The sequence below is a fragment of the Oncorhynchus kisutch genome, linkage group LG10 (genome assembly GCF_002021735.2).
Source record: "Oncorhynchus kisutch isolate 150728-3 linkage group LG10, Okis_V2, whole genome shotgun sequence".
Taxonomy (NCBI): Eukaryota; Metazoa; Chordata; class Actinopteri; order Salmoniformes; family Salmonidae; genus Oncorhynchus; species Oncorhynchus kisutch.
In genome coordinates, this window is record NC_034183.2 from 47,964,227 (window position 1) to 47,983,759 (window position 19,533).

At 43.2% G+C, this 19,533-nt stretch overlaps 1 protein-coding gene across 6 annotated transcripts in view; it reads right to left on the reverse strand.

Annotated features, from left to right (window-relative positions):
• LOC109897252 (GEM-interacting protein-like) overlaps nt 1-19,533 on the reverse strand; it is a 47,419-nt gene that overhangs the window by 19,535 nt on the left and 8,351 nt on the right. For 4 of the 6 annotated variants that reach the window (XR_004211255.1, XM_031833836.1, XM_031833840.1 and 1 more), the window contains exons 2-6: nt 14,591-14,723; nt 11,684-11,771; nt 9,283-9,379; nt 8,894-8,945; nt 2,197-2,322 (exon numbers count right to left, since the gene is read on the reverse strand). Coding sequence is in view for 5 of the 6 variants with exons in the window: in XM_031833836.1 (XP_031689696.1) it covers nt 2,197-2,322; nt 8,894-8,945; nt 9,283-9,379; nt 11,684-11,771; nt 14,591-14,723 (496 nt within the window). In the remaining variant the exon portion in view is untranslated. Of the gene's footprint in view, nt 1-2,196; nt 2,323-8,893; nt 8,946-9,282; nt 9,380-11,203; nt 11,281-11,683; nt 11,772-13,696; nt 14,046-14,590; nt 14,724-19,533 lie in introns of those variants that run through there. The other 2 variants (XM_031833837.1, XM_031833838.1) reach the window with 2 other exon arrangements.

Below are 19,533 nucleotides of genomic sequence, written 5' to 3' on the forward strand. Positions count from 1 at the left end.
GTATAGCAGAGTACATTACTGTAAAGAAGGCTACAGTACAGAGCAGAACAGTAGGCTGTCCATCCTCCTGCGGTGGCCTGGTTAATCTGCCCTGTAGTCTCTGTGGGGTTCCCCTGACGGGAGTGGCTGGCCCACTCCATGTTATCCTCATTGGCTACCAACCCTACAGATCTACTTTGTTGTTGTTGTTGTGATCATCTCAGGGTAGGTTTACCGCTCCGTAATACCCCAACAGTGTTTCTCAGGGCAGGTTACACTGCTCCGTAATACCCCAACAGTGTTTCTCAGGGAAGGTTACACCGCTCCGTAATACCCTAACAGTGTTTCTCAGGGCAGGTTACACCGCTCCGTAATACCCTAACAGTGTTTCTCAGGGCAGGTTACACCACTCCGTAATACCCTAACAGTTTTTCTCAGGGTAGGTTATACCGCTCCGTAATACCCTAACAGTGTTTCTCAGGGTAGGTTATACCGCTCCGTAATACCCTAACAGTGTTTCTCAGGGTCTGTTATACCGCTCCGTAATACCCTAACAGTGTTTCTCAGGGTAGGTTATACCGCTCCGTAATACCCTAACAGTGTTTCTCAGGGCAGGTTACACCGCTCCGTAATACCCTAACAGTGTTTCTCAGGGTAGGTTACACCGCTCCGTAATACCCTAACAGTGTTTCTCAGGGAAGGTTATACCGCTCCGTTATACCCTAACAGTGTTTCTCAGGGTCTGTTAATTCGCTCCGTAATACCCTAACAGTGTTTCTCAGGGTAGGTTATACCGCTCCGTTATACCCTAACAGTGTTTCTCAGGGTCTGTTATACTGCTCCGTTATACCCTAACAGTGTTTCTCAGGGTCTGTTATACTGCTCCGTTATACCCTAACAGTGTTTCTCAGGGTAGGTTATACCGCTCCGTAATACCCTAACAGTGTTTCTCAGGGCAGGTTACACCGCTCCGTAATACCCTAACAGTGTTTCTCAGGGTAGGTTATACCGCTCCGTAATACCCTAACAGTGTTTCACAGAGTAGGTTATACCGCTCTGTAATACCCTAACAGTGTTTCTCAGGGTAGGTTATACCGCTCCGTAATACCCTGACAGTGTTTCTCAGGGTAGGTTTACCGCTCCGTAATACCCTAACAGTGTTTCTCAGGGTAGGTTACACCGCTCCGTAATACCCTAACAGTGTTTCTCAGGGTAGGTTACACCGCTCCGTAATACCCTAACAGTGTTTCTCAGGGTAGGTTACACCGCTCCGTAATACCCTAACAGTGTTTCTCAGGGTAGGTTATACTGCTCCGTAATACCCTAACAGTGTTTCTCAGGGAAGGTTATACTGCTCCGTAATACCCTAACAGTGTGTCTCGGGGTAGGTTATACCGCTCCGTAATACCCTAACAGTGTTTCTCAGCCTAAGGGTTCATGGAACCAGTCCGTGATTTCTTACTGTCCCTGCAATGGTTAACTGACAATTATTTTCTCTGATATCTTTTCAACCAGTTTTGCTCACCCAAAATGAAAACGGATCCTATAACAGTCCTTGTAATACCTAAGTTCTACCACCAGAGGGTACTGTGGAGGATACTGTTCATCCTTTCACACAGGGTTCAACCACAAGGTCTATTATCCTATTACAGGTGAGGAATAAACACACATTGTCTAATGGCAGGTTAGGCCTACTTTAGACTCGGCTGTCTTTTCCAGGAATAGAGTGACTGACTCCTAGTCTTTCTTAGGAGAAGAGCTTTGGTTGCTGTAGTTAATGCAGTTCCATACCAGCAAAACAACTTTTGTTACAGAGGGATAAGAGAGCCTTTCGTGTTGTCCTAAAATTATTCTTGTTTATCTTACGTCTTGAGAAGGCTACCTGTCTATGAATGCCAGAAACATGGTATGTACTTCACATTTGGTATGTGAACTATTTCATTTGTTTTCATGTAAAGCAAATAGTTAATATACAAGACCATATTTACAAATATATGTGTTTGTGAATATGTTATAGGAGTTGTAGTTGAATGAGTCTGTACCACATTGCAGTGACACACTATGGGCCATGCCCTCATTTGAGATAGGTGCACTTAGCTTTAATTAAATAATGTGTTTATGTCAATGTAAGATTTGCAAATAGGAATGAGGAGACAGACAGACTGACTAGCAGGCAGGCAGGCAGACAGACACAGAAACACCCACGTCTCCACTCACCCAGGCTGATTCTTTTTTCCATCCAGGCCAGCAGGTCCTTGGCGTAGCGGCACCACATCTTGGCATACTGCAGGGCCAGCTCCACGCCTCCCTCACAGCGACACAGGGCCAGGTCTGCTTCCTGGGCTGAGAGTGAGTACAGCAGCATCACTGCATATCTTCTCTACCTCACCCTGATAGCCCACAGTCAGGAGGTTTCTAACCCCAAAACACACACAACTGGGCAGTCTGGAACCCCACGGGGCATCCAAGACCCCTCTCCCCCCTGATTCCCAAGGAAAAAGCTGGGCTCACAGGTATGCTTTGTGTTTCATACTACCAATAATGTGTAACCCGAATAATTTGTCATCCAAGAAGGAATAAAAGAGAAGAGACAAAAAAGTGTCTCTCCTATTTGTCAAATACGTAAGTTCATCAGAAACATAGCTGTTTCCACAGCAGGTTTGTGGTTTAGCCAAACAAACTCTATGGAGAAGAGAGACTGAAAACGACTGGTCATCAGGGCTAGTCCTCAGAGTCCGCAAGGTCCAAGTGCTGCCGTTGTCCACAGGGTCGCTGTCTCAGCACAAGTAGTCACTACTACACCAACACCGGTGGAGGTCTGGTCATCTCAAAGCATGCATAGCAAGAGGTCATCACGTGGGAAATCTAAATGGCCGAAGGAAATTCTCCTGTCCAGTCTAGATTAGGCCTGGAAGCAGCTGAACAGACAGTCCTTTAGCAGTCAGAAGTACAGAAAGGAAAAGAGAGAGAAAAGGTTCCAAACAGGCTTTTTAGGTATAACTCCTCTCCCCGCTCTACCTCTCTCCTCTCCCCCTCCCTCCAGCGCCTGTTCTTACCGCTCCCCTCCTCAGTCAGAGAGAGAGAGAAAATGTGACCGTGGCAACTCCTTGGTGCCAGAGTGCTGTAATCGATGTGGCAACATCAGAGCAGGTGTGTTGTGGTTGTTATAGAGTCAGGGTGTTGGTGTGACTGACAGCAGTCTGAAGTCAGTCAACTTCTCTCTCTCTCTCTCTCTCTCTCTCTCTCTCTCTGTGACAGAGGATGGCGAAGTGCAACAATCCTGCAATGCATGACATGTGCTTCCTTCCTTCCTCCCTCCCTCTCCTTTCTAATCTCTCTTTCCCCCGGTCTCGGTCCTCTTCTTCCCCTCACTAGTTCTCTTGCAACGTCACTATCAGCACCTCTGTCCTTTCACTGGTCCACAGTCGAGCTGCATGCAAAGAAATCTAGCAATACTGCAGTCTTCTGACAAGTCGAATTCCTGTTTCACTTCTTCTTCTCCAACACAGATGCGTAGTCCTACACTCCAATTCTGAGCTCAAGTCCTCTCTGTGTGTTGTCAGACGTCCCTCTCAGTTCCAAAAGTGAGAGCAGAGAAAATATGCTCCTACAAAGCATAGAACAGGCTTCTCTCTTGAAACAAGTAACTCCATGTCTGAGAAAAAATCCACAAAAACGGTTAAGACTCTGTAGCAAGTGTTGTTCGGCGTTGATCTCGCTCTCTCTCTTGCTTCCCGTCTCGTTCTCGTGGGCACACCTTCACACTTCAGCAATAAGTGTCCCTGTGCCACCTGTGTGTGTGTGTGTGCGCGTCCGTCCCCCTTCCCTTCGCTCTGCCTGTTCTGGCTTCTGGGACTATGGATTATCCAGAGAGGGCAGGTCCAGATTGTGGTACAGTACAGTACAAACTGTTTATTGATGCTCCTTCTTACAGCTTGATCTTTCCTCCCCATCTCTCTCTTTCTCACCCTCTCCCAATCTCTCCCTTTGTCTCTCGGTCTCAGTTGAGAGAACATCACAGCTGTAGGTTAGTGGAGTTACAGTATATCAGGAATATTGATATGACTGTCAGAATGTTAACTTGTGTTAAACAAGTGCCAAAACTAGTTAGTTACAAAAGCTCAGAACTTGGTCCATGCTGTTATTTGCCCTTGACACCTATTAAGACAGTTAAACAACAGAGCGCCCATATACAGTGCAAGGATCAATCAATGTCAACCCGACGGGACTGACAACAGGCATTACAGAAAGCAAGGCCACGCCATGGTCCACTCAACTTATCAGCCCTACCACCCTACCCCCACCGCTCGCTCCTATCCACAGCCCCATCCCTCGCCCCTCCATTTGGCTTATTACAGATAATCTCCAAACTGGTGGGGGGTAGCTGGGAGAATTTGGGATTGGGAAGAGTGGATTGGGTTAGGGTGAGGGCAGAAAACTGCATTAGATGTAACTGAATGAAGAGAGAGGAGGAGGGCACTCAGAGGGAAGGTATAGCTATATGTTTAGTAACATGATAAATAAGAGGTGCTCCGGGGTGAAGTTTCTCCAAGCTGCAGATCTAGGATCAGCTTCCCCTCCCCCAATCCTAGCCTTAATCATTTGTGGGGAAAATGTCAAACTGACCAAAATATAGTATTTGATAGTTTCAAATACATGCAACTTAAAAGTTACCTATTACGATTTCACATCTTTTGGACATCAGAGCAACCTTCAGGGAATCTTATTTGAGTCAGAAAAGGATGTTCATATGATAGGGAAGATATAAACTCAGCAAAAAAAGAAACTACATCCCACTGTCAACTGTGTTTATTTTCAGAAAAGTAAACATGTGGGGGGGTCAAAATCAAAAGTAACAGTCAGTATCTGGTGTGGCAACCAGCTGCATTAAGTATGGCAGTGCATCTCCTCCTCATGGACTGCCCCAGATTTGCCAGTTCTTGCTGTGAGATGTTACCCCACTCTTCCACCAAGGCACCTACAAGTTCCCGGACATTTCTGGGGGGGGGGGGGGGGGGGAATGGCCTTAGCCCTCATCCTCCGATCCAACAGGTCCCAGGCGTGCTCAATGGAATTGAGATCCGGGCTCTTCACTGGCCATGGCAGAACACTGACATTCCTGTCTTGCAGGAAATCACACACAGAACGAGCAGTATGGCTGGTGGCATTGTCATGCTGGAGGGTCATGTGAGGATGAGCCTGCAGTACCACATGAGGGAGGAGGATGTCTTCCCTGTAACGCACTGCGTTGAGATTGCCTGCAATGACAAAAAGCTCAGTCCGATGACTGACCCTCCACCTCCAAATCGATCCCGCTCCAGAGTACAGGTCTTGGTGTAACGCTCATTCCATCAACGATAAATGTGAATCCGACCATCACCCCTGGTGAGACAAAACCGCGACTCGTCAGTGAAGAGCACTTTTTGCCATTCCTGTCTGGTCCAGCGACGGTGGGTTTGTGCCCATAGGCGACGTTGTTACCGGTGATGTCTGGCGAGGACTTGCCTTACAACAGGCCTACAAGCCCTCAGTCCAGCCTCTCTCAGCCTATTGCGGACAGTCAGAACTGATGGAGGGATTGTGCGTTCCTGGTGTAACTCGGGCAGTTGTTGTTGCCATCCTGTACCTGTCCCGCAGGTGTGATGTTCGGATGTACAAATCCTGTGCAGGTGTTGTTACATGTGGTCTGCCACTGCGAGGACAATCAGCTGTCCGTCCTGTCTCCCTGTAGCGGTCTTAGGCACTGACAGTGCGTCTCACAGTGCGGACATCGCAATTTATTGCCCTGGCCACATCTGCGGTCCTCATGCCTCCTTGCAGCATGCCTAAGGCATGTTCACGCAGTTGAGCAGGGACCCTGGGCATCTTTCTTTTGGTGTTTTTCAGAGTCAGTAGAAAGGCCTCTTTAGTGTCCTAAGTTTTCATAACTGTGACCCTTAATCGTGGTATTTTGGCTATACCACACCCTCTCCTGCCTTATTGCTTAATTATATCAGTCATCAGTCAAAAGAGGGTGTCTTGTCCTGCTCCTGAAATCTGCTCCTGTATTCATCCCAGTCATCAGCAGCAGAGTATTGGGGTAGGTGCATGTCTGACATCAATGTTTGCACAATTACAATGGTAGCTTAATTTCCCCATTATCTCACTAGTCTTCCTTTCTGTCTCCTTTGTAGTTTTTTTTGTCTCTCAGGCTGAACAATGCTTGTTTCAATCCTCACTCTGTGCTCACTCTTCCCTTCGGTCTGTTTCTCTCTTTCCCTTCCCATCCCTTTATGGAAAAACCACATGACTTCACATGTGGAAAATCACATGATGTTTTGCACATATAAAATAAAATCTCACATGTGAAGCGTCACATCTAAAACCATGTGGTTTTGGAACACTTCACATGTGATGATATTTCACATGATCACATAACCTTTCACATGTGGATTAACATTTTCACATAATGCCCTGCAGACAAAAATGAGTTGTTAGGATGTCCCCGGAACATCACGAAATTAGCTGCAGTGTTTTCAACTTACACACTTTGACATACATGATTACATTGTGTATGTTTATTTATACAGTAATTATTATTCAACATGTTCTCACGTGTCATTTGAACTCACAATCTCTTGGTTCACAGCATTCCAATCTTCCTGCTACGCCACCATGTCTGTGTCATTGACAGATTTCACCTGTATTCTTATACTTTGGACTTCAAAGTAAATCTCAGCTTTGTATAATACACCCAATAAAAACAAATATTTATCATAGTGATTCAGGAGTAACATTGAAACAGAATAATACACTTCACCAACATTAGATAACTATACAGAAAACCCTCAAATTGCAGAATTAAGTAAATAAAATCAATGATGGGAGAACAGTCAGATTAACGGATATAACAAAAGCAGTGCAGATGGCAGTCTTTTGTTAAGTGCAGAGACATATTATAGGTAATTAATTCATGTGTAGGGAACTTCTGAGAATGCTACAGGTTTTGTGGCGCAACAGAAAGCGTACTTCAAACCCCAGGTGGTGTCAAATTGAAAAGTCAGTACTAAGTGACATTGCTTGTCCTAATATTTATATATTTTTTAATTCCATTCTTTGACTTTTAGATTTGTGTGTATTGTTGTGAATTGGTAGATACAACTGCACTGTTGGTGCTAGGAACACAAGCATTTAGTTACACCCGCAATTACATCTGCTAAATATGTGTACGTAAATTTGATTTGATGTCAAATGTAAACATATTATCGTAACATTTTTTAAACTATACTATTTTAGCTAATCAGCGTGTCAGATACCATTTCATTACTTCCCTTAACTGTTTTCACATGTTGAGCTGAAATTTTCACATGAAAACCAAAAAAGACACATATGAGGTCAGTTGTTCACACGTGAAACAACATGTTCACATGTATTCACCACCTGTTCATGTGAGGAAGAAAACATGTTCTCACCTCACATGTGGATATGCAGTTTCACATGTGAAAACCTAACTCTCACATGTGGAATGCGTGAAATGAGTGAGTAAAAATCTAATTTGCACTATCATGTGAAAAATGTTAAAATGTTGTCATGTGTATTTTCATGGCATCCCCATGTCACATTTATTTCACATGAGATCACGTTCTCACTTGTGCTTAAATGTTTTTACGTGTAGTTACATGTTGTCATATGTTTCTTTAACATGTTGTCACATGTCATATTAACTTCACATAAGATCACGTGAAATTAATGTCGTTTTTCCATTAGGGATCTCTCCCCCTCTATTTTTACCATCCCTCTCTACCTCTCATATCCCTCCCTTTTTCCCCCCTCACCCACATTTCTCCCTTCCTCTATCTCCTTCTCTCGCATCCCTTCCCCTCTTCCCCTCTTCCTCTCTTCCTCCCTCCCCCCTCTCCTGTTTGATGGATATGTCTGAGGGGTAAACTAGAGAGCATCTGTCTGCAGCTCTAATCCTCTCTCTCCCCCCACCCTCTCCAGTCGTCTCCTAATCTCGTTAACAAAGAGGCAATTAGCGCCACTGGCTAATTACACCTCAACAAGAGAGGTTGAATAGGTGGAGATTAACCACCGTGACTGGCTGTCACCCCACTAGTCCCGCCCACACCACTCATCACATCCCACCTGGATTGGCTGTCTGTTAGTGTCAGTCACCGGGCAGTGTTTCCAGAAGAGAATGGCTTGGACTCTTGCATCCCTTTCACATAATTTACCATGCCTGCATTTTTATACATCTGAAAAGCATAGGGGGTAGAAAACATGGAAAAATAAAAGCCACCTAAAGACCTAGCCATGATTCCTGCATTTTCACAGACCCTGTAACCAAAATACAGGTATCGGGTCTGTGTGAATGGTTCTCTGATTATTTACAGGGAAATTCATTAACACTTCCATTGTTTAACACATCCCTAATTTGAAATGAAAACTGCCCCCATGGTTTAACCACACCCCCCAACCCTCTGAATTTGGCAGTTACCCACTGATATATATAAAATGGGTATACCTGCAAACAAGTGGCAAATAAGGGTCTGTTTGAAATAAACATTGCCTAAACGTTTTTCTATCGTTATTAAGGGAAGTAATTACGTCGATAATTCCTGATATTGATTTATCGCCCAGCCCTGCTCTTAGCCCACTGAGCTATAGCCTAAGTAAGTTTTAGCTGTGGGAGCTAATGCAAGTATTCATGTCTCTGGCAAGGTTACTCATCACACTGAACCAACAAACCACCTCCGTTACTCACACCAGAGTTGGGGTCAATTCGAGTCAGTCCAATACAACTGATTTGAATTTAACAAAAAAAAAAGAAAAACACACATGTATACAACACACCACGTTCTGTATAAGCACTCTGTGACATCTGCTGATGTAAAAAAAGCCTTATTAAATTAATTTGATTTCATTACAAACATACCTGATAGACCTCCATCTTTGTCATCACCATCTGGGGGGTAGACATCCTCACACTGCAGGGCAGAATACAGACCATTACACAGAGAAATGGATTTGGAGACAAGACGATACACACTGTACGTCATATCAGTAGAATATGAGCAGAACCTAAGTTCAAATGATTCCCCTGTTGGCTAGTACAAACGGTACCAAAAGTATCAACACAATGGAGCACCAGACTAGGAAAAAAATGTGATTGACTGACAGAGAGAACATAGTAACGATTGATTGATTGTTTGTTTTTAGGCTGGGTATCTGTAAAGCACATTGTGACAACTGCTGGTGTAAAAAATGGCTTTCCAAAATCATTTTGATTAGTTGCTTGATTGACTGATAGTACTGCTCCCCTACCGTCAGATGATCCAGCTCAGTGTTGTCTGTGGTTTCCGTAGAGACGGTCTCAGCAATCGACTGGGAGTCAGGGTCTGGAAACATTTCCTCTACAGTGCTGATGGATCAGAGGACCGATACATGTTATAATGGCTTTGTGAAGCCTTCGTAAACCCTTCATAATGCCTAGATGCTTCACCTAATTATTTATGTGCAAATTCTTACTATACTTAACAAAAATATAAATGCAACATGCCACAATTTCAACAATTTTACTGAGTTGCATATAAAGAAATCAGTCAAATTAAATAAATTCATTTGGCCCTAATCTGAATTGAAGTATGCTCTCTCTAATTCTCTCTTTCTTTCTTTTGCTCTATGGAACCCTGACCTGTTCACCGGACGTGCTACCTGTCCCAGACTTGCTGTTTTCAACTCTCTAGAGACGACAGGGAGCGGTAGAGATGCTCTCAATGATCGGCTATGAAAAGCCAACTGACATTTACTCCTGAGGTGCTGACCTGTTGCACCCTACTGTGATTATTATTATTTGACCATGCTGGTCATTTATGAACATTTTAACATCTTGGCCATGTTCTGTTATAATCTCCACCCGGCACAGCCAGAAGAGAACTGGCCACCCCTCATAGGAAGAAACCTAGAGAGGAACCAGGCTAAGTTTTGGCCTTACTAGGGAGTTTTTCCTAGCCACCGTGCTTCTACACCTGCATTGCTTGCTGTTTGGGGTTTTAGGCTGGGTTTCTGTACAGTACTTTGAGATATCAGCTGATGTAAGAAGGGCTATATAAATACATTTGATTTGAACAAATCAAAATATATTTAATATTTGATATTCTTCAAAGTAGCCACCCTTTGCATTGATGACAGTTTTGCACACTTGTCATTCTCTCAACCAGCTTCACCTGGAATGCTTTCCCAACAGTCTTGAAGGTTTCAACTTATGCTGAGCACTTGTTGGCTGCTTTTCCTTCCCTCCGCGGTCCAACTCATCCCAAACCATCTCAATTGGGTTGAGGTTAGGTGATTGTGGAGGCCAGGTCATGTGATGCAGCACTCCATCACTCTCCTTCTTGGTCAAATAGACCTTACACAGCCTGGATGTGTGTTGGGTCATTTTCCTGTTGAAAGACAAATGATAGCCCCACTAAGCACAAACCAGATGGGATGGTGTATCACTGCAGAATGCTGTGGTAGCCATGCTGGTTAAGTGTGCCTTGAATTCAAAATAAATCACTGACAGTGTCACCAGCAAAGAACCCCCACACCTCCATGCTTCACGATGGGAACCACACTTGTGGAGATCATCTGTTCACCTACTCTGTGTCTCAAAAAGAGACGGCTTTTGGAACCAAAACTCTCAAATCTGGACTCATCAGACCAAAGGACAGTTTTCCACCGGTCTAATGTCCATTGCTTGTGTTTCTTGGCACAAGCAAGTCTCTTCTTATTGGTGTCCTTTAGTCATGGTTTCTTTGCAGAAATTCGACCATGAAGGCCTGATTCACTCAGTCTCCTCTGAATAGTCGATGCTGAGATGCGTCTGTTACTTGATCTCTGTGAAGCATTTATATAGGCTGCAATTTCTGAGGCTGGTAACTCTAATGAACTTATCCTCTGCAGCAGAGGTAACTCTGGGTCTTCCTTTCCTGCACTTGAAGAAACATTCAAAGTTCTTAAAATGTTCCGCATTGACTGACCTTCATGTCTTAAAGTAATGATGGACTGTCATTTCTCTTTGCTTATTTGAGCTGTTCTTGCCATAATATGGACTTGGTCTTTTACCAAATAGGGCTACCTTCTGTATACCACCCCTACCTTGTCACAGCACAACTGGCTCAAATGCATTGAGAAGGAAAGAAATTCCACAAATTAACTTCTAACAAGGCACACCTGTTAACTGAAATGCATTCCAGGTGAGTACCTCATGAAGCTGGTTGAGAGAATTCCAAGAAGTGTGCAAAGCTGTCATCAAGGCAAAGGGTGGCTATTTTGAAGAATCTAAAATCAAAATTATATTTTTATTTGTTTAACACTTTTTTGGTTACTACATGATTCAATATGTGTTATTTCATAGTTTTGATGTCTTCACTATTATTCTACAATGTGGAAAATAGTTAAAAAAAATATATATTTTTAAGAAATGAGTAGGTGGGTCCATAATTTTGACTGGTACTGCATGTACACAGATGTAAGCGGAAGAATATACTCAGTGTACACTTCCTCTCTGGCAGCTAGTAGCAGACAACCCACCCCCAACAAATAAAAAATATGTAACTCAATATGTAGCTATAACTTAAATGTAAAACATGTCAAGGTGTTCTGAATGATGGACTGATTATAATGTGGAGGGTGACAATGGTAATACGTGTACATGATGAGTGAATCTAAAAGTCAGACTTACGAGTTGACCAAAGAGAGTTCAAAATTATCGAAGTCCCGGAAGATCTCGCTGTAGCGCTTAGTCTCTGATTTGTTGGGGACCTTCACATCTGGGGTAAAAGATGGATGACAAACATGTGAGCAAGAGAGGCCAAATGATCACTCTTTCTTTTTCATAAAATAAACATTACACACAAAACACACAAGTTGAAATTGCTTTTTTGCAGCTCCCAAAAAAGTTATCTGTAAAAAAAAAGCTTACAAAATATCTTCTATTTTTAGAAATAACAAATAAAGGGGTAAACCAACAGCCAACACCCAGTCATAAAACAATGTGTGAGGCAATAAAGAGGGTGGTGGATTTGAAGGCTGGTGGTGGTGGTTATTGAGGCCTCAGATGTGTGATTGTATGTTTGTGTAAAAGGCATTTGTTGTAACACTGTTGTCTTTCAATTCTCCAGCCTCTGGTGAAAAACATATATCACTGTTGGTCACCCATTATAACACACTGAGTACTGCTGAGATGGCTCAGAATGGTTATAAAAACCTTTGTGTCAGATAAGAAAATGTCCTTTTTATATAACATCTAATATGGGAAGGACTGCAACTAATCTGAGAAAAAGAGAAATGCAACTCCAACAAAAGGGGTTCTATTTCATTTCCTAGCCTGGTTAGGCCAGACAGAATGCTGTGCTCAGTACTGAGTGCAGTATTCAGTCTGGTTTAACCAGGCTTGGCATTTACAGTATACAGTTTACAGTATAGGCTGGGGAAAATACAGGTTGATGACACCCAAAACTGAATGATGGTACATTAACCCTGAGTGAACTACAACCTAATGCTGTAGTCTCTCTCAACATACGTTTGTGGGCTAGCATCATGTGCTGAGACTGAATATGAGGCTAAAAACCTATAGGAATCTGTTACAGTTGAAGCTGACTGTGTATCCCTTTAAGAGCAGTTAATATGCAAAAATACTCAACTTCCAGTGTTAACAGATGAAAAAAAAATCGGCATCTCTCCTCCCTCTCTTTCGCTCTCTGTCTCCATTTAGGTCAACCACATCCTGCTTGTGATGTGTCATGTTTTGCTCAGAAGACACAAAGTCCTTGTTTTTCACCTTAGCAGAGTTCTGTTCATATGGCAGTCGAAGACAGGTACGAGATAGTAGAACTGTACACAACCAAGCTCTGCCAAAGTTCAGCTCTATAGCGCAAATTAAATTTAAAAGCAATGTTCCTGCGTGTCCACGGAGACTGCATTCACAGTAAACGCTGCATATTCAGCTCAATCAGAAATTAACTTCAAATGTTAAGCGAGCTATAGTGCTGAACTTTGTGATATGGATTGAATCAAGCCCTTAGTCTAACAGAAAGCAGGGCCCTATAGCCTGCTGTGCATGTCAGAGTTCTAGAGGGAGCTCGAAGAGTGGGTTCAAATAGTATTTGTTTTCCTTAAATGTTTTTCTCTTAAATCATGAGGACTGATGTCCCTGAAAAAGTTTCACAAATGGCACACACCAATATGCAAAATGGAGGATGAGTTCAGGAGGTTCACTGATCCTGCACTGACTGGGAGGATGTAGCATGCAACCACACATGCACACTCACACACACACACACACACACACACGTTTGTTTTATTATCCTTGTGGGGACCAAACAATTGATCCCCATTCAAAATCCTATTTTCCCTAACCCCTAACCTAACCCTAACCCCCTATCTCTAACTTCTAACCCTAAACCTAACCCCTAAGCCTAAAATAGCCTTTTTCCTTGTGAAGACCGGCGAAACTTGTCCGAAGTATCCTTGTGAGAACTTCCCCACAAGGACAGTAAAACCAAAAACACACACATACACACACCTTCCCTGAAACATTTTCTCACCTCCTTTTCTACCTAAATGGATGGTTTCCCAGACCCAGATGGAGACTATTCTCCATTGAGCATGCTTTAGTCCAGGAGTAGGCTTAATCTGAGCACTGGAAACTGGCCCACATGATAACAATCTTCTGTTTTCTCTTGTTGTTACTCACCTGGGGTTTTGGAGTGCTCCTTCTCTTTAACGTGGGGTTCTTCTTCCCTCTCCATCTCTATTTCAGACTAAATATCAGTGCACCTAGCCCCAAACTACCATATAGCACAGCAACCCCATCAATGTTCCTCGCACCACCAGCAACGTTCCATCAACCTTCTATCAATCAATCTATCAATTCCATCAACGTTAGCAATGCCTACTCGTTCACAAGACAAACAGCAGCTACAGAGCAGGATATGAGCTCGATTTCCTCTAGATGCACTCAATCACACTAACATTTGACTAGAACACTGCTGCTGTCTGGTAAAGTGCTTGGGTTTGACCCTTCTCTTCTTGCTCTCTCAGGGTTATCTTCCTCTAGTGCAGAGAGAGGTTGGCCAATACGGTTTCACCATCATGATAAGAGGAAGTGTGATTCTGTACAATCTAGGTCACACCTACATTGTCACACTGAACATAGAGTGTGCAGGAGGAAAAAGAGAGAAAAAGTGATTCTGCGTTTGCAGAAAGTATTAGTGCACTTGCCTCTGTGTTATACTGTTTGTGTTGTGCAGATGTTCAGAGGTCAAACTTTGACCTCTAAAATTATCTCTCTCATGGGTGTTGAAAGATGAATGATATTATGCACATCTCTGCAATTCAAACTTAACAGCAACCTCTTGAAATTGCAATCTCATAGTCCTCACCAGTGTCATAGTAGGCAGTAAACATTTTGAAACTGAGTGAAATGGGAGTACTAATTGTACCTTTACTAACTGTAACTATGCCCAATAATAACAAAGGTTTCCTTTTTCTGTTGCAAACATTTTGCTACAGTGTGACCTTACACAACCCATGATAGTGAGGTAAAAATGTCCAGGAGATGGATTCTAGGGTGCTGAGACTGACTGACCTGTGATGGAGCGACGCAGCATGGTCGCCCCATGGTCGCCCCATGGATGGGTAGCATTCCGCCAGGGGCTGGAGAGACTGCTGTAGGGCCTGGAGCCCCATGGACACATGCAGCTGGTTAGGACCACCCAGCTCTGGGAGGGAAGGTGGGAGGGAAAGAGAGAAAGATAAAATATTTAGATTGAGAGATTACGCACTGTAAAAAAATAAATAATAAATGTCTGTGTGTGTGTTGGTGTGGTCATTTGTAAACTAAAAACACTATATACGTTTCTATAGTCAATTGGCACAGTGGTGACCCGTCATTCAGGGCCTTTGGGGCAGAGCAGCAATTACAGCCTCGAGTCTTCTTGGGTATGACGCTACAAGCCTGGCACACCTGTATTTGGGGAGTTTCTCCCATTCTTCTCTGCAGATCCTCTCAGGTTGGATGGGGAGCGTCGCTGCACAGCTATTTTCAGGTCTCTCCAGAGATGTTCGATCGGGTTCAAGTCCGGGCTCTGGCTGGGCCACTCAGGGACATTCAGAGACTTGTCCTGAAGCCACTCCTGCGTTGTCTCGGCTGTGTGCTTAGGGTTGTCTTGTTGGAAGGTGAACCTTCGCCCCAGGCTGAGGTCCTGAGTGCTCTGAAACAGGTTGTCATCAAGGATCTCTCTGTACTTTGCTCCATTCATCTCTGCCTCGATTGTAACTAGTCTCCCAGTCCCTGCCGCTGAAAAACACCACCAAAACATGATGCTGTCACCACCATGCTTCACCATAAGGATGGTGCCAGGTTTCCTCCAGCTGTGACACTTGGCATTCAGGCCAAGAGTTCAATCTTAGTTTCAATCTTGTTTCTCATGGTCAGAGTCTTTAGGTGCCTTTTGGCAAACTCCAAGTGGGCTGTCATGTGCATTTCACTGAGGAGTGGCTTCCGTCCATTCCATAAAGGCCTGATTAGTGGAGTGCTGCATAGATGGTTGTCCTTCTGGAAGGTTCTCCCATCTCCACAGAGGAACTCTTGAGCTCTTTCAAAGTGACCATCGGGTTTCTGGTCACCTCCCTGAACAAGGTCCTTCTCCCCCCAATTGCTCAGTTTGACCGGGCAGCCAGCTCTAGGAATAATCTTGGTGATTCTAAACTTATTCTATTTAAGAATGATGGAGGCAACTGTGTTCTTGGGGACCTTCAATGCTGCAGAAGTGTTTTGGTTCCCTTCCCAAGATCTGTGCCTCGACAAAATCCTGTCTCGGATCTCTACGGACAATTACCTCAACTTCATGGCTTAGTTTTTGCTCAGACATACACTGTTAACTGTGGGACCTTATATAGACAGGTGTGTGCCTTTCCAAATCATGTTCAATTAATTGAATTTACCACAGGTGGACTCCATTGAAGTTGTAGAAACTTCAAGGAAGATCAATGGAAACAGGAAGCACCGGAGCTACATTCTGAGTCATATAAAAAAAGCATCTGAATACTTATGTAAGTATTTCTGTTTTTTATTTATTTTTAATACATTTGCAAAAAAATCTAAAAACTGTTTTCGCTTTGTCATTATGGGGTATTGAGTGTAGATTTCTGAGGATTTTAGAATAAGTCTGTAACGTAACAAAAAGAGGTAAAGGTGTCTGAATACTTTCTGAAGGCACTGTATCGTTTATATATATATATTTGTTGTTGTTCTTGTCTGTTTTGCATGCTATTTTGGCATTAATGTGTCCCATATCAGTTTGCAAACAATGTAAAGAAATATATAAAATCATTGCTTTAATAAAGCTGCATACAAACATGATCTCTTTTTTGCTTTGTTGAGTAAGGCAGCTCCAAAATGCAGGTGTTGCCATTGGTTTAGTGCTGGGGGTATGCCCCACCAAGATTTACATGCTAAAATCGCCACTGAATTGGCATATCAGACAGTATGCCTGCATGCCCTGCAACTTGCATTGGAATCGGAAGTAGGATGGCGACCCCTTGAGGCATGGTCGGTAGTCACATGAATAACACTATGTAACATGTCAAATAGTATACATATGATATGAGTAATGTAAGATATGTAAACATTATTCAAGTGGCCTTATTTAAAGTGACTAGTGATCCATTTATTAAAGTGTCCAGTAATTGGGTCTCCATGTAGGCAGCAGCCTCTCTGAGTTAGTGATGGCTGTTTAGCAGTCTGATGGCCTTGAGATAGAAGCTGTTTTTCAGCCTCTCGGTCCCAGCTTTGATGCACCTGTACTGACCTTGCCGCTACCTTGGATGGTGAACAGGCAGTGGCTCGGGTGGTTGTTGTCTTTGATGATCTTTTTTTGCCTTCCTGTGACATCAGGTGCTGTAGGTGTTCTGGAGGGCAGGTAGTTTGCACCCGGTGATGCGTTATGCAAACTGCATCACCCTCTAGAGAACCTTTCGGGTTGAGGGCGGAGCAGTTGCCGTACCAGACTGTGACACAGCCCGACAGGATGCTCTCGATTGTGGATCTGTAAATGTTAGTCAGAGTTTTTGGTGACAAGCTACATTGATTCAGCCTGCTGAGGTTGAAGAGGTTGCGCCACACTGTCTGTGTGGGTGAAACCTTTCAGTTTGTTGTTGAGGTGTACGCCGAGGAACTTAAAACTTTCCACTTTCTCCACTGCTGTCCCTTCGATGTGGATAAGGGGATGCTCCCTCTGCTGTTTCCTGAAGTCCACGATCATTTCCTTTTTTTTATTGACGTTGAGTGAAAGGTTGTTTTCCTGACACCACACTCCGAGCGCCCTCACCTCCTCCCTGTAGGCCAGGCCTGGCCAACCCTGTTCCTGGAGAGCTACCATCCTGAAGGTTTTCGCTCCAACTCTAATCTAGCGCACCTGATTCGAATAATTATCTGGTTGATAAACTGAATCAGGTTAGTTACTACTGGGGTTGGATCGAAAACCTTCAGGAGGGTAGCTCTCCAGGAACAGGGTTGGGCAGCTCTGCTGTAGGTTGTCTCGTCGTCGTTGCTAATCAAGCCCACTACTGTTGTGTCGTCTGCTAACTTGATGATTGAGTTGGAGGCGTGCATGGGTGAACAGGGAGTACAGGAGGGGCCTGAGCATGCACCCTTGTGGGGCCCCAGTGTTGAGGGTCAGTGAGGTGGAGATGTTGTTTCCTACCTTCACCACTTGAGGTGGCCCATCAAGAAAGGCCAGGACCCAATTGTACAGGGCGGGGTTGAGGCCCAGGGCCTCCAGCTTGATGATGAGCTTGGAGGGTACTACGGTGTTGAATGCTGAGCTGTAGTCAATGAACAGCATTCTTAAATAGGTATTCCTTGTGTTAAATATGCGTGTTGATTAATCAGGACCTGAATATGACTGCATGCAATTTAATAATTTAACACATGTTTTATGTACTTATTACGCATTGATTACACTATCACTCGTATTTTATATGTCACAACGATTCATTGATTCATATTCTAGGATGCTGGTAAAGTTTTGTCCAGAGCCCCTGCCCTCCACTAGCTCTGTCTGGACAGTGCTGGTCATTAAAAAAAAGCTAGCTAGCTGATGACTGCAAACAATGTTCTTCCCCAAAAACATAGCAAAACTTCATAATCTGTTTCAGTAGATATAGTTAGCTAGCTAACTATCTAGCTAGGTGTCATCTAAAATACCCCTAATTTATAAGAAAGTTCTTATTTGATTTATGGTGGTCGAACCCATCTGTATGAAAATAGCCACAATAAGGAATAGCCACAAGTGTAATTTGCGATTAGCCTTCAAAATAAAAGTCTGTCATTGACAGTGATGCAAATTAATACAAATAGTGGAATTATGCCATAACTGAATAGATCATGCTAAACGAAGTTGTAATGATGTTATATAAATTCAACAAAAGACAATAATTTGTTCATTTGACAAATCTGTTGAAATCGCACTATGTATTGGACTTCAGAATTGCATTGGGGGCATATTTATTTCACTGTACCTATGGATTGTGGATCAATGACATTGGGTATCAGTCTACTCAGTGATATGCAGAGAACATTAGTGTTGCAGCTCTTATTGCAGGACTCTGAAACCGGTGAGAATTGAGCCACATTTATTGTACCAGTTACGCATTGTGTATTATACCACTATGTGTATTGAAGGCTCCCGAATGGGATCTCAGTGCAATATTTTGAAGAATCTAAAACACTTTTTTGGTTAGTACATGATTCCATATGTGTTATTTCATAGTTTTGATGTCTTCACTATTATTCTACAATGTAGAAAATAGTAAAAAATAAAGAAAAATCCTTGAATGAGTAGGTGGGTCCAAACTTTTGACTGGTACTGTATATATAATTTACGAGTCCAAAAATGGGATGTCTTAACTACAGATTGCCCCTTTAAGTCAATCAAAAGTTTGCAAGTTTGAGGATGTGTCCATTAGTCCTATGGATATTTTCTTTATATCGGCATGAATGAGAAAGCCCCACTTTTATTCCATTGGCTTGGATCTGCACTATGCAGCTGTTGCAAGAGCGCATTTTTCACTGGCTGTCCACCGGTTCCAACTAGCCAAGTAATTTAAGAAAAATTATTCGGGAGCCTGCAATGATTGGTAGGCAGCTTAAACTTCTTGAATTCAAGCAATTTTTGGTTTAAATACACATTTAGATATGTGAACAGCCATCCACAACAACAATCCTTAAGGTGCAAAAAGATAAATGAGAGAGCAGCAGTGTGATTCACATCCATGCTCTATGTAGATATCAATAATAAGTGATATCTGTATCGCCGTAGATTACACCACTACTGTCATCCTTACCTCGAAGCGTTTATTCAAGTTGGATAATCTTTGAATGCCGACAGCAGTCGCACCATCGGAAGATATACAGTTGAAGTCGGAAGTTAACATACACTTAGGTTGGAGTCATTAAAACTCGTTTTCAACCACTCCACAAATTTCTTGTTAACAAACTATAGTTTTGGCAAACTACTTTGTGCATGA